A 14,937-nucleotide genomic window follows, 5' to 3' on the forward strand; every position below is an offset into this window, starting at 1 on the left:
ATGTAGGGTACAATCGGGGCTTTCCCAAAATTGGATTTGTGATAAATGATTATCAGTAATGTGGATACAACGATTAATGGTTAAAGGCAAATGGACAACAGCTAGAAAATCTGGTAAGTACTGCAGTAATGCAGATAATGAAACATCACTTCTGTTATATTACGATATTATGATATCCAAAATTAAGACAATGTCCAGCCTCATTTATGGATATTGATTTAATGTTGATATATTGCCAAGCCTACAATAAGTCAGTTAAAATGTATCAATAGCAACAAGATTGGAAGATGTTCCACTCACCTGCTGGTACCTCCAGTTCCACCCCCACCCAGTACCCTCTGCAAAGTCTGTGGGTCCAACGTAACGGACGGTGCCGCTCTTATTGTTCCCCACGGTCACAAACTCGCCTGTTTTAGCCAGTCGGGGAGAACCGCAGCAGCATCTCCTTCCTCAGAGTGGAGATCATTTCCAGGTTTTCCATTGGCACTGAGAGGTTAAGTCCCGCCCCCAGGCTGCTGGCCCGGTCCACCTGCGCAGGCTTACCCTCTTCCTCGCCCCAATACGCTGGAAGGCCGGAGGTCTGAAGACTTCACTTTGTGGATTTGAAGGGGTTTGCCATGAGGCATCCGCTTTGGAAGGCGGAACACTGGACAGAGGAGGACCTGGGCCATGGTGCTTTCTTAGACCATTGTAGGTGCTTCCTGTCGGACTTCTTTAGTGGTTGAGGATGACGTCTGGATGGAGGTTCCATTTGAGTTTGAGGCCTCAGAAGTGGCTTGTTCTTCAGACAAAGACAGAAGAACCAAATCTCCAGATGGGACAGGAGCTGGAAGCAAGACTTTGCACACAACTGGCACCAGTTTGGGGCTGGATCTTGGCACTGTTGAAGGGTTTTTGCTCGTGTTTGGGCTGCGTGGCACGATTGTTCAGACTGGCTCTGACCTTCTTGCACAGACGGCTGTGTCAGTGTTTTAGCGGAGTGACGGGTCAGCTTCTGTCTCGTCTGTAGCAGCTAGCTCGACTTCTTCTGTCAGGGGGTTTCTGGTTTTGAGTGGTCTGCTTGTGAATCTTCTGTCCGTCTGGTTTCCTTCTCTGGCACTAACAGTGAATCTTTCACTGGCTCTGAACTGTCTAACTGTTCTGATCCACTATGGCCAGTAGGGAGTCTGCTTTTGTTTGATCTGGCTAATGCGTCTGATTCGGAATCCGGCTCTTCATGCTCCTTTAACTTGACTGACGGAGACTGGTTTGGTTCTTGTGGACTTAGGATTGAGTCTGAAGGGGCAGGTCTTGTTTGGACGGTGGCGAGTCTGTCCTCTCTTCAGCTGTCCTCTCGTCCAAAACCAGCAACGACTTCTGAGGCTCTGATTGGTCCACGGGGAAAGCCTCAGGGTAGGGTCTGACTGTGCCACTTTATTGGCCTCTTCCTCTCATCTGGCACCGCCTCGAAGCCGTCGCTCTCTGCGGAGGACGGAGGCAGGTCCAGCTCAGCGTGTAGACGTCGACAGCGTTGCGTAGATATGCACGTTGACATGTATCCGCTCGATGCTTCGCTCCCCGGGCTGTAGGTGGAGTCTTCTGTTCCGGGATGTAAGGCGGCGGGAGGGGCACGGATCTGGGGCTTTCTGTTTGGAGGTGGAGGAATGATTTCTCCAATGGGAACCTAGAAGGGAAACATGGCACGAAGGTATTAGTGGCTCAAAAGGCTGAATCCCCGTCTGAAATGTCCGTCCCAAAGCTAAGTCTTAATTGCACCTTGAAATGGACTCAAGCTTCTCTCATTGTTTTCTGTTCTCCGTTAGACCAAACCACTGACCCACCTGGTTCAGTGTGCTGTCTCAAGCTAGATGCTTTCTTTGTCTGTTGTTGTGTCATGTAGCGTACAGTCGCTGTTCCTTTTTACTGTAATCAGCAGTCTGCTGCTGAAAACAACGCTAATGAGAGCCATAAAGTCAACAATGTGCTGAAATCCGCTAACAGCCTAAATACATCTGAGAGTTTGGTGAAACTTCTTTAGGGTTCATCACTATTTACAAGTGACCTCTGCACATCACAGGTAGTCTTTTGATCCATAATATGTAATGCTTTGATCAGAAGACACTGTATAGACTATTAAAGCCTCTCAATCATCACTTATGACCCGTTGAAGTGTGTGGGGGGGGTGTCTGTATCTGCAGAGACCCTGCACTCTGTGTACAGGATGTTTCGGGCGCCTTGGGCTCTGTGTGTGTGTGTGTGTGTGTGTGTGTGGGTGTGGTGTGTGTGTGTGTGTGGGTGTGTGGGTGTGTGGGTGTGTGTGTGTGTGTGTGTGTGTGTGTGTGTGTGTGGGACCCCAGCCAATAACAGCGTGCAGGGTGTACAGCCTGTTCTCATTCCCAACCACTGCTTTGTCCCTCAGCGTCCTATGACGCACAAGTGTCCTGACCCACAGAAACAGACCAGATGAAGCTCTGCATTCACTCATAATCTGAAAGTGCGTACCCTACCGTGGGGGTGTGTTCATTTGTGCTTAGAACATAATCGCTGTGAAACAATATGAGAAGAGCCTTTTATTCCTGATACTGGTTTGTACGGTGCTCTATCTCACTTCATTTGCATTCAATCTTGCAACATATTCTACCTTAATATAAAAATACTGATTAGAGCATCGTTAGAGATCTCTCACATAATGGTGTGCGTTACTGTTGCATACAGTGAGTCTAATCAAGCAAGCTACAATATAAATTGCCTCCCCGACACCGCTGTCATAAACCAAAAAACCATCTAGGCTTTCATTGAAATCTGAATGACATAGCATCAGATACAAGAACAAATAATGAAAGAAGTATATATAATTATTAGGAATTATCTGTCAGGCTGGTGTGGTGTTATGATCCATCCATTCTTCCAACTGATGTCCAGAGAAGTATTGTTAAGAAAAGTGTTTGTAACTGATTTATTTTTGGATTCAATAGAAAAAAGTGACACATGGTATGGCCACACCAGCAAGTCAGATAATGTCCAGGCTTCTAACTGTATGTTCTGTAGTTGTTTAAAAATAAAAACAATTGTTAATCACCTTTGCCTAAACACCATGTGGGGGGGAGAACTTACCGGCTGTGTGTTCGCTCATGTCATCACAACACTGGTGACTGCACCACGATGCGAGGCAAACTCTGCGACAGGAAGGGGAATTTCAGAGATGTTCAGTTAATCCATTTGAAATGAAACAATAGTCAATCTGTAAATGAACGCTGAGAGCTCGTCAAGCTGTTTCAAGATGGAATCATGAGCGGAGAGGCGCTTTCAGTCCGGTCCCACCTGGAGATTAGATATTAATAGAGACTGTAGATTTCCAGACCTGTTCATTACACAGTGAGCATGAAGTGGTGATTAGCTGCTGGGAGGGAATTAAAAGCTCGGGCTCCAGCGTGATGGTAACAGAGCCTGGGGGGTGGGGGGGGGGGGGGGGTTAATCTTACAATTGGACAAAGATGCCAGAATACGTAGATGAACTTTATGCTGTACTGCTTTCTCTGGCAGCCCAAGATGAATAATCACTGCAGGTAAGTTGGCCATCTGTTATAGGATATATTTATTATTTAAGCTTAAAAACTTTGTTCTCTAACCTGAACCATATATTTCCTATGATTGTGTGTCTCTGAAGGGAACAACAATCTCTGAGACTGATCCGGTACGAGGCGGGATCTCCGCAGTCGCCAGCGCCTTAACAACCTACGATGTAAGTCATTGGGCGATTGCACACCTTCTATTGACGTCTACTAAAAGTGCTCATTTTACCCCTGACGTGCTCTAATGATTGTTCTAAGTGTCTGACAAAATTATTGAAAGGATCCCTACATAGATAGACTTTTGTTAAAGAGTAAGATCTTTTTGTTAAACATAAAACTGTAAAAAGCAAAACCCCCCAGACTCCATTTAAAAAAAACAGTAATTGTCGTAATCATCGTGAAACACGTCAAAGGTGACCGAAAAGATAATTTAAATGATCAAAAGCTGTGTGTGTGTGGTGTGTGTGTGTGTGTGTGTGTGTGTGTGTGGGTGTGTGTGTGTGTGTGTGGTGTGGTGTGTGTGTGGGGTGTGTGTGTGATCTGCACATGAGCGACTTTTATTACTCTATTCCAGACCCTTAATCTTCAGTCTGGGTATGTTCCAGGCTACACCTAGACAAAAGCATGGGAATATAGGACCCAGGTTGAAAAAAACACGACATGACCCTTTAATGAATATTATCAGTAAGCGATCAATGTATTACAAAGAAGGAATATATTTAATTATTTTAGCGATCGGAAGTCAAGATGTTGATATGAGATGCAGAAAGTGCAATAACAATATTGTTCATCAGACACATATCACGACAAACTGGTACAACAATCAGGATAATTGCACCATAATTATAATTGCAGCCATAATCATTCATCCTTGTTTGGTATTCAGTTACCTCTTTAACATCATTAAGATCCGTCAGCTGAGTTCATTTTGTGTGCGATTTGCTTCTATAATTTTTCTAGTTCTTGTAGAGGGTTATATCTCGAGAGATTTAATAATCAAGACAATTGTTCGAGCGTGTTCTTAACAGACACATTCACAGGATATTAATCAGGATGATTGTTAGACTCTCATGCATTCCCGACATCGCCCTCTGTGGGGAATAACACTTCATTCTTCAAACGATGATCAAAATGAAGCGCTTTGATTCGGGTCTCTTGTACTTTTTGCTCTGGCAGAACAACAACCTACGTCAGAGAGCAGGTCAAACAGTGTATCCTGTCCCTCTCTAGGCCATGACAGTAAACCTGCAAGTCACACAACACATCAGGTGCACAACAATGGCTGCCTCCACTGTGATCATTTCAGATCGGATGGGATAACGTTAGTGTTTTTATTAAAAAGGTGAAGACAAAAAGACAAAATTGCATTCAGCACATGAGAACACTATTATCTATCAGTGACTATGTTTACATACACACACGGTATATCCCGATTTCTAACCTTATTCTGACAAAGACAATACTCCGACTAAGTACATGGACATATTCAGAGGACGCTCTACAACGTCCCTGTTAGTGTTGGCGTTGCATAGTCTGTCCACCAGAGGACGCTCTAAACATCCCTGTTAGTGATGAAGTTGCATAGTCTGTCCACCAGAGGACGCTCTACAACGTCCCTGTTAGTGATGGCGTTGCATAGTCTGTCCACCAGAGACGCTCTACAACGTCCCTGTAGTGTTGGCGTTGCATAGTCTGTCCACAGAGGAAGCTCTACACGTCCTGTTAGTGATGGCTTTGCCTAGTCTGTCCAACAGAGGACGCTTACAACGTCTGTAGTGGGCGTGCATAGTCTGTCCACCAGAGGACGCTCTACAACGTCCCTGTTAGTGTTGGCGTTGCATAGTCTGTCCACCAGAGGACGCTCTACAACGTCCCTGTTGGAACATGATTAAAACAATTATATCTTATTATTTATTGAGACTTATAAATAACTACAAATAACAAGTTAGGGAAATCTGTTTATGTTTTGTAACGTGTTTCTGGATTTATTTTTTAATATATATCGGCCAAATATCAGAATATCGGATTTTTAAATAACCAAATATTGCATCGGTATCGGCGAAAAAATCCTTATTGGTCGGGCTTACGTAACAGCCTGCTAATATGCTAATCCAGGCTTTGTTTGTGTGTTGACTGTGTCAAAAAGCTGTGCAGGCATGGTGGAGCGAAGCTCTAAATAGAGCGATGGCCTAAAACAAGCCCCGAACCAGGCCTGACAGGTTTCCCATCCAACCAAACACCACGGACATGAGTTCCCTGATTAGCTTCCCTCCGCGGCTCACGGTGCTCATCAGTTGATAACATGCTGGAGTGTTGGCTGCGACTCAGGGTCTCGATGGAACTGATTGGAGCTCAGTGGTGAAGGGGTGGGGGCGACGAGGTTCACCTGCTCCTAATTAACCTCTTCTACACAAAGTGTGCTTCTGTTCAGTAGGGGCTGTCTGGCGAGATCCCGCCTTGATCACAAATATTATGACACATTATACAGCATGTCTGTCACTTGGGAGACACAAACTATGTTTGTACTCTTATGTCTGATAGGTATAGTCTTAACTTGAGTAGTCTCGCTTTGGAGACCTTCCTCCACAGCTCTGCGGAGGAGAGTCAGGCTAGTCACCAGCATTCTGGGCTGGGAGGAGATGCTCTGGTTTATTGGCATTTCTTTAACCCATTAGGTAACCAGGTAACCATAGTTTGGACAGTGTAGCTAGCTGTCTGATTAGAAAACCAACACTGAGACAGAGGAAGGGGACGGACATCCGGCCCAAATGAGGGCATCCGGTAGATCTTCTGGCGGTACGGAGCAGTCCTAAACTAGAACTCAACTAAAGTGTGTGTCCAAGGCTCATAAATAACAGTAAAGTTTATTCCTAACTGCCTAGAATATTTCAATTTTAAGTTTTCTGGAACGGTTTTCTGGGAAACGAGACACAAAAACATAATGAACGGTTATCATAATGTTGTTGATAAATTGCAGTTTTAGTCTTTCATTCGCAGTGAAACTCAGCAGTAGTGATTTTTTATTTCTTTGCTGGGTCCACTTGTAGATGGGTTGTTCAGTTTCCTATATAGTCAATTAACCAGTGAGTGATTTATAGATCAGCATGGACACTAAATACATAAATTTGTTTTTTATTATATTTTTCTTGGGCATTTGAGTCTTCATAGGACAGCTGAGACATGAGAGGGGGGGGGGGAATGAGCAAACCCAAGTAAACCTCTATGTTTGGGTGTGCGTGCTCTACCAGTGGAGCCAATCAGGCGCCCATATGAGTGTTCTTTCAAAACAGTTTTTACAATATATCTTTCATTCAGCCAATCAGTGGAGGCTGAGTCGCCGTGGTTCCAAATAAAGCAGCAAATGAAAAAGTCTTTTAAACTAATTCAAATCCACCTGATGTTGAGTAAATGATGTATTTTTAAAAACTAATGATACAAAAAAAAATACTTAGCGTCCACTATACAATGCAGGAAACCGGAACCGAGCTCACAGCACCACTCTGATGAAGGCAAAAGGACTTCCACCATATAAAACGTTGATATGAGTTCTGCATAAAAGCACACTTTATTCCTGGTCTATGATGGATAATTTGAGAGGTTTATTCCCTACATTTTGCGAACTTCTGAAAAACCACTCATCTTGGGCACTGAGGCATTAATGCACTTTTTTCTGTTTATGATTTGTGTTTCCATCTACATGAGCTCCGTTTCCATGGCAACGAAGCAATATGACTACTGCTGATGAGCAGCGGGGATATTGAGATTCAGGCTGCAGGGATGCATAGAAAGTGAGGTACCTGCTGATGAGGCGGCCGGCTGGGTCCACCATCTCCTCCCCAGGTAGCAGGGACTTCAGCAGCCTGGGTACGGCCTTACTGGAGGGAGATAAGACGCAGCGAAGCTGATCCACTGATGGAGAGAATGAGGAAAAGAGAGAAGAAAGAGGAGGTTGCATGAGCAGAGAAGGAGAAAAACGAGGGCAGGAAGGCAAGGCAAGGCAAGCCGCTTTATTTGTAGAGCACATTTCAGCAATTCAAAGTGCTACAACAAAATCAGTTAACAGATAAAACACAGGTAAAAACAGTTAAAAATCATAAGCATTAAAATCCAGTAAAACAATGATAGACAGTTAAAAAAGCACAATAAACACAAGAATAAAAGTTACAGTGCAGCATAAGAAATTGAAAGAAATGAGCAGTCATTTAAAGAAAGGCAGCATCAATCAGGAAAAGAAAAGCAGGAAAAGATTTTTGAGGCAGGGAAGAGGAAATTTGAGAGATGTGGCAAAAGAAGAAACAAGTCCCAACTAAGATTCAGAGCAAAAAACAGAGATAGTTGTCCATGGGCTAAAGCAACAATTGAGCTGTGACATCAAAGGCCGCAAAAAGGGAACGATAATACAAAGAAATCCATCAGAAGATAAGGCTTTATCATCGGTACCTGGATCTGGGCGAAGGTTGGGATGTGGCGTAGGCACTGTGGTTTGGATGAAGGACTCACAAGAGAAGGTGGTGGCTCTCCCAACCCTGCACACACAGAGGAGGATCACATATGGCTTAAAGGAGCATTTCAGTAATCTGTTCACTTTTGCAGGACTCTACTGGTGACCAGGAGAACTGCAACAACACACAGAAGCAGTTGTTGAACCATTTACTTTACTTCTGGCTAATTATTATAACTGTTTCAGCCATTTCTTTAGCTAACTATTTCAAACCTTTATACTGTATATCTATTACCTTTAGATAACGAAGCGCTAATCTATTACTTTTTATCTATTACTGTCCTGGACGTCTCTGGACCCCATAGAGAAAGGGGAGAGGAGGATGTTAGCCAAGCTGACATCCATCATGGACAACACCTCCACCCCTCCATGACACTGTGGGGTCCTGAGCAGCTCCTTCAGCAGCAGACTGATACCCCCCCCCCCTACATGACATGTGGGTCCCTGAGCAGCTCCTTCAGCAGCAGACTGATCACCCCACGGTGTAAGAAGGAGAGGTACCGCAGGTCCTTCATCCGGTCTCTGTCAGACTCTACAACACCTGCACTACCTGATAGTGTTGTAGTTTCTGTTCCTGTTTTTTCTCCATCACATCACACACTTTCTGTTTACTTTAATATTGGTATTTATAGTATTTTATTACAAGTACTTACTTTTCAATATTTATGGTCTCAGTTAATATAATTTAAATATGCTACCGACTCTTGCTTCTTGCTCTAATTACACATTCAACTTAACTTAATTTTTAACGTACTTACACCGCATATTGTTCTCTTATCCGGCAACCGCACTTTAAAATTCTTTTGTGACGGCATTTTAATTACCAGTCTACCCTATTTTCATTGTCTATTTCTTGCCTGTTATTTCTGCCTTGTATTCTTTCGTGCTTACTTGTTTGTGTGTTATTGTTTTGTTTTTTGTTTTTGCTGTTGCTGCTATGCTGCTACTTGTAACAACAGAATTTCCCCGTCGTGGGTAAATAAAGTATAATCTATTCTTCTATCTTTAGCTAATAATTTCAGCCGTTTACCAACTGCTTTTAGCTTAATATTCAACTGTGTACCATTACTTTAAAGGTCCTATGACATGGGGGTTACCCTATACTGTATCTGAAGTCTCTTTATAGACCTTAGTGGTCCCTAATACTGTATCTGAAGTCTCTTTTATATAGACCTTAGTGGTCTCCTAATACTGTATCTGAAGTCTCTTATATAGACCTAGTGGTCCCTAATACTGTATCTGAAGTCTCTTTTATATAGCCTTAGTGGTCCCTAATACTGTATCTGAAGTCTTTTTATATGACTAGTGGTCCCCTAATACTGTATCTGAAGTCTCTTTTAATTACACTTAGTGGTCCCTAATCTGTATCTGAGTCTCTTTATATAGACCTAGTGGTCCCCTAATACTGTATCGGAAGCCTCTTATATAGACCTTAGTGGTCCCCACTACGTATCGGAATCTCTTCTCTTTTATATAGACCTTAGTGGTCCCCTAATACTGTATCTGAAGTCTCTTTTATAGTAGGAGGTAACCTTGCCCCTCATGACCTCATAAGGGGACGATTCCAGCTCGGCCCATCTGAGCTTTCATTTTGTCAAAGGCAGAGCAGGATACCCAGGGCTCGGTTTACACCTATCACCATGTCTAGCCACTGGGGGGCCACAGGCAGACTGGGGGGAGCTGTGTCCAGTAATTAAAAACAGACACTATGGTTTCAGTAATCTACCTCGTTTCAAACTATACAGAGGCACAAAGCAGGGGTGCCCGGTCTCTCCCCTTATTTTTGTGATATGATACAACTTAAATATAGAAGGTGTATGAAGTGCTTTTAGATGTAGATGATATACAGAATTACTGGTTCTTATTTCTATATGTCTTTGAGTTATGAGCAGAACAACTCACGTGTGATGCTCCCTTCGTACACTGTTTGGACTACTGGACACGTTAGACTCTCCAGTTTTTCATAAAACAAAATCATCTTGTGGAATGCAGATTTTTGTACGTTGAGTTTTGAAGCTTCAGAATGCACCTCAACAAACCAAGTCCTGCTGTGGAACCAGCGGGGGAAAATCTATATAAATGCTGATCATATTAGGGGCGGGGGGAAAAATCAATACAGGATAGTATGGCGATATTTTCCATGGAATTACTTTATCGATCCACAGACGCCAAGTATTGATCTCTCATTATATATGTGTTGGACAGTTTGTCTGCTGGAAAATCTCATTTTACAGCAATAAAATTGAAGTGAGATGACCCAACAGAGAAATGTTGAAAAGGATGTTGACTGACAAAGTTTCCTTTTGGGGACGTCATTTGAAATTGGTCAAAATGTAAAGGTAATAAAAAAGATAATAAATACAATGCAATATGTTTAAAATCAAAATACTGTTGTTTTGTGACAGTATTGTGAAGATATCGTATTGTGAGGTGATTCTTACCCCTAGATCATATATGACTCCACTTTCTTATGTCTTTAGTCTATATTATGGACACAATCTTGCAAATGACAAACAGAAAATTAAATATAAAAAACTCAAAGACTGAGACACGATACATGAATGGATAGGAAAGTAAGAGGATTAGTAGACATGATTTATGTGTCTCACCTTGAAGTCACTGAGCCTATGAGTGGAGGAGTAGAGATCCAGACTGTTGGCTGACAGCTGGTTAGAGGGTTAGAGGGTTAGAACCGGGGCGGCAGTGAGACAGGTTAAGACCAGGGAGATATCAAGAAACACAACCTGAACCCCAGAATAAAACCCAAAAAATGCCTAAAATAATTTATACCTATCTTGTGGTTAGCAGTAGTTAAAGAAACTGTTTAGTTCAGTGTGGTTAAAAAAATGAAGAGGAATGTAAAGAAATGCAAGTTCATGTAAGTGATGAAAAGAAGATGCATGAGAAACAAAACTAGACCTAAATCTATCTACAAAACAGCTCCATGACACGGAGAGATCTTAGGACAGTCAAATATTGGAAGCACACTTTTATTTCGAGTCAGTTTGAAATCCTCTCATCCACAGTGGGATGTCTCTCTGTCCACCGGATCCATAGCTCGAGCTAAGATTACTACCAGATTAGGTCATAAGCACCTTATATAAAAAAAACTCAACTATTCCTTTAATGTTTGGGTCATTAAAAAAAAGAACTCTTACCTGCTGGATGTTAGGAGAGCTCAGGCAGCGTGTGGAAGCTTTCCCTCGGACTGCCAGCTGTTCCTTGACAGCCACCTCCTACACAAACAAATGGGTTGTGTGTTTGCAGTTCTAATACCATGTCACTTAGTTTCTCTGTCTGGATGTTCTGTGTTATTCACTTTAATCAGATCTATGTGTTTCTTTTTTTGGCAGGGTGGAAAGAAAAATGTTCCCATTCTGGCTCTGGGTGACATTTTGGGCAAAAAAGACAACGAGGACTTAAATGAGAGACTGGTCGGACATTTAGGGATTCTGAGTGAAGTAAATGAAGTGATTTAGAACGTTTTTTACACCTGCCTCGTTAAGTCCGGTTAAATCGCACTAGAGTTTGTTTGCCCCCCGTTGGTTTGGCCAGGGGAAAACGCGGCTCCAAAAGCGGGCCAAACCATCGCACCAAGACCTGCTGGATGAAGTGGTCTTGGGTGCATTTTTAATTGACCTGTGGAGCGGTTTGTTTGTGGTGAGAATGTGATCCGACCTCCAGGGCTGCTGTACTCGGGACGTTTTTCTGTTGTCCCGGACTGGTTTCGGACTCGGCCATTGGATTCGCCAAATATTCTAGTCGGTCTCGACCTAGTCCAGCACTATGTGCTTTTATTCTAAAGTAACTTCCTCTTTCAAAACAAAACCATAGATGAAGCGCACTCGTTCAGAAAACAGGTATTAGTTTAACTCAAAATCCATCTAGGACAGGCATCAGGATTGGGCGCCTGGTTTATGCCTGGCCGCATTATTTACCTCAACTATCCGGTATCAGTCATTTTCACTTTTGCCACAGACTCAATGGGCCACCAACACAATGGCAGCGAGCACTTTGTACTATGGATTCTTCAGGACAAGTAAAAAGTTCAAGGAACATTTTATACTTTAAGTAAATAATGTTGCCTAATTCGACCCTTTCTTTCTACGATCCCGACAGTCTCGGTGAGCAGGGCAGACGTAGTAACGTTGCTCGCCAAACAATGTCCGATAATTTAAATGAAATGAGATGGTTTGACCATGAAGATGCAAGAAATGGGCTCTAGTCCAGACCACAGGACCAAGCTCCTGCATTTACTTTCTTGCTCCTGCCAAGACACATCGACCAATGAGCAGAGTTGACGTTCTCGCGTGTAATGACGCATTTTGGTACGCTTTCCTGAACCGAGGGGAAGACGCTCCACCCTCATCACCACAAACTCATCAACTGATTCGGACCAAAGCTAACAAACAACAGGTGTGAAAGCACCCTTCCATTGGTTTTGATGTTTGGAGATTCATATCAAATCTACAAAGACGAGATTCCCATCCGAGGAGTTGATGAAGCGTATTTCCTGACCTGTCTGAGTCTGTCCAGAGTGAGGATGTTCTCCACAGCCAGGACGCTGCGGAGGTACTTCTCTATGGCCGCCTCACTGTCAGCTGACTGGCTGTCCTCGGTGCTGGCAGCCAGCCTGGCCAACATCTCCCTGTCCTCTGGACCATGGATGTCCTGTGGGAGCCGGGGGACACATGGAAGCAAAATCAGTACACCCAAGTAAAGTCTAACCATATATTATTTATTTTTTAGTTCCCCTCCTAGAACAAAGCCAGTCGAAGTGTCATTATGCACTTCTATCTATCCATCCATCCATCCATCCATCCATCCATCCATCCATCCATCCAGTTATTCATCAACATAACTAGTAAGAACCATGTTACACTTCTTAATGTGGGTAAATTAGACACTGACAATTTAATAAATGATTTTATTTTCTTACCCCTGGGATATTAGAAACGATTTCGAAGGTGACTCCACAGCCAGGGATGGTGCTGCGCTGAGACATCCTCTTCATCAGGCTCTGGGCAAAACCCTGCCACACAAACACAACCACATGTTCTTAAATTCACTAAGTAGTCTCGCAATACCAGACCTTCCTCCACAGCGCCGCGGAGGAGGGTCTGGCTAGTCCACACAGCATTCTGGATTGCTGTCTGGATTTACCCTGCAGAGATCTGAGGACCAGGTAACCATAGTCCCCATGAATCCACCACAGTTTAAAATGCCAACACAAAGAAAGCGAAAGGTGATGGACATCCGGGTGAAAATGAGGGACATCTGGCACTAGGCACCTGAACAATCTCAGAAATGAAACGTCGTCGATATGGACTAGTGGAAAAGTGATGATGGAAGGGAGAAAGCAAAGAACACCATTGTGTCAGACTGGTCCTACCCATCATGCCTCGGGGGCCGCCCACCTGTTTCCCGGTGACGTTGACGCAGATGCGTTTCCTGAGTACCAGCTGCATCTGGGCCGGGTGGCTCAGCTGAACCACTGCGCTGACGGTCAGGTAGACCCTCTGGTCAGCTGACATCACGCGACTCAGCTGGGGGCACTTATGGACCGTCGAGTCCCAGGAGGCATCCACCTTCACCTGGACAGCAAAACATCAAAAAGCAATGGAAGATGAAAGGCTATAAGTAGGGCTTCTTGAATATGGAAAGAAAATCCCAATCACTATTACTTTGGTCAATATTGGAATCACAATTATTTAACATGAATCATCATGATGTCTTTAACTGAAAGACATCAACAATAATAACGCCTAGAGCAGTGAAATTGCCCTCAAAGAGCCCATATTCTGCTCATTTTCAGGTTCATAATTGTATTTAAAGGTTGTATCAGAATAGGTTTACATGGTTTAATTTTCAAAAAACACCATATTTTTGTTGTACTGCACATTGCTGCAGCTCCTCTTTTCACCCTGTGTGTTGAGCTCTCTGTTTTAGCTCCAGAGTGAGACATCTCATTTTGCTTAATCTTTGTTGGGAGTTGCACATGTGCAGTACCTAGGTAAGGACTACTAGCCAGTCAGAAGCAGAGTATGAGGGCCTGACAGTACCTAGGTAAGGACTACTAGCCAGTCAGAAGCAGAGTTATGAGGGTCCTGACAGTACTTAGGTAAGGACTACTAGCCAGTCAGAAGCAGAGTATGAAGGCCCTGACAGTACCTAGTAAGGACTACTACCAGTCGAAGCAGAGTTATGAGGCCCTGACAGTACCTAGGTAAGGACTACTAGCCATCAGAAGCAGAGTATGAGGCCCTGACAGTACCTAGGTAAGGACTACTAGCCAGTCAGAAGCAGAGTATGAGGGCCCTGACAGTACCTAGGTAAGGACTACTAGCCAGTCAGAAGCAGAGTATGAGGCTAGCAGCTAGGCAGCATTATAACGTGTGTCTCTGAAGTAAAGGCTGGACTACAGTAGAGCTGTTTGGAGCAGTTGGTGAACAGTGTTTTCTGTTGGAGATGGTAAGTCCCTTTGGGGGGGACTTTTTCACTTTGTGAACCTATAACATGCACAAAAAAGATATATAACACAAGACAAAAAAAGAGTCTACTTGCAAAACGTTATGTGCAAAATAATGGTTTTGCTTGATTAGTCCATTTTTGTGATCACTACGAGCCGAAATCGTTATCCCGATTGAAATTTGGATTCATTTCACAGCCCTAGCTGTAAGATTTCCCTCCATCTGCTATCTAGATGGTACATTTATGATGTGCAAAAGATGTTAGTAAGACAAGATATAAGAGAGGGAAACCATCTCACCTCAGGATCATAACGTTTAACAATATGAAGGTCAAAGAATTCGTCCTTCTCCTCCCCGTTGAGTAACGCATCCAGCCCCCCGGCCAGTGGGGCTGAAAGACTGGCCTGGAAATCAT

At 43.5% G+C, this 14,937-nt stretch overlaps 1 protein-coding gene across 7 annotated transcripts in view; it reads right to left on the reverse strand.

Moving 5' to 3' along the window:
• LOC116705791 (kinesin-like protein KIF13B) overlaps positions 1-14,937 on the reverse strand; it is a 74,959-nt gene that overhangs the window by 23,926 nt on the left and 36,096 nt on the right. For 5 of the 7 annotated variants that reach the window (XM_032542185.1, XM_032542182.1, XM_032542183.1 and 2 more), the window contains 6 exons: positions 14,822-14,937; positions 13,470-13,646; positions 12,992-13,084; positions 12,571-12,723; positions 11,211-11,288; positions 10,662-10,718 (listed from right to left, as the gene is read on the reverse strand). The exon at positions 14,822-14,937 ends at the window's right edge or, in 4 of these variants, runs on beyond it. In XM_032542185.1, coding sequence (XP_032398076.1) covers positions 10,662-10,718; positions 11,211-11,288; positions 12,571-12,723; positions 12,992-13,084; positions 13,470-13,646; positions 14,822-14,937 — 674 coding nt within the window. The remainder of the gene's footprint in view (positions 1-10,661; positions 10,719-11,210; positions 11,289-12,570; positions 12,724-12,991; positions 13,085-13,469; positions 13,647-14,821) is intronic. The other 2 variants (XM_032542187.1, XM_032542186.1) reach the window with 1 other exon arrangement.

The sequence above is a fragment of the Etheostoma spectabile genome, chromosome 18, assembly GCF_008692095.1.
Source record: "Etheostoma spectabile isolate EspeVRDwgs_2016 chromosome 18, UIUC_Espe_1.0, whole genome shotgun sequence".
Taxonomy (NCBI): domain Eukaryota; kingdom Metazoa; phylum Chordata; class Actinopteri; order Perciformes; family Percidae; genus Etheostoma; species Etheostoma spectabile.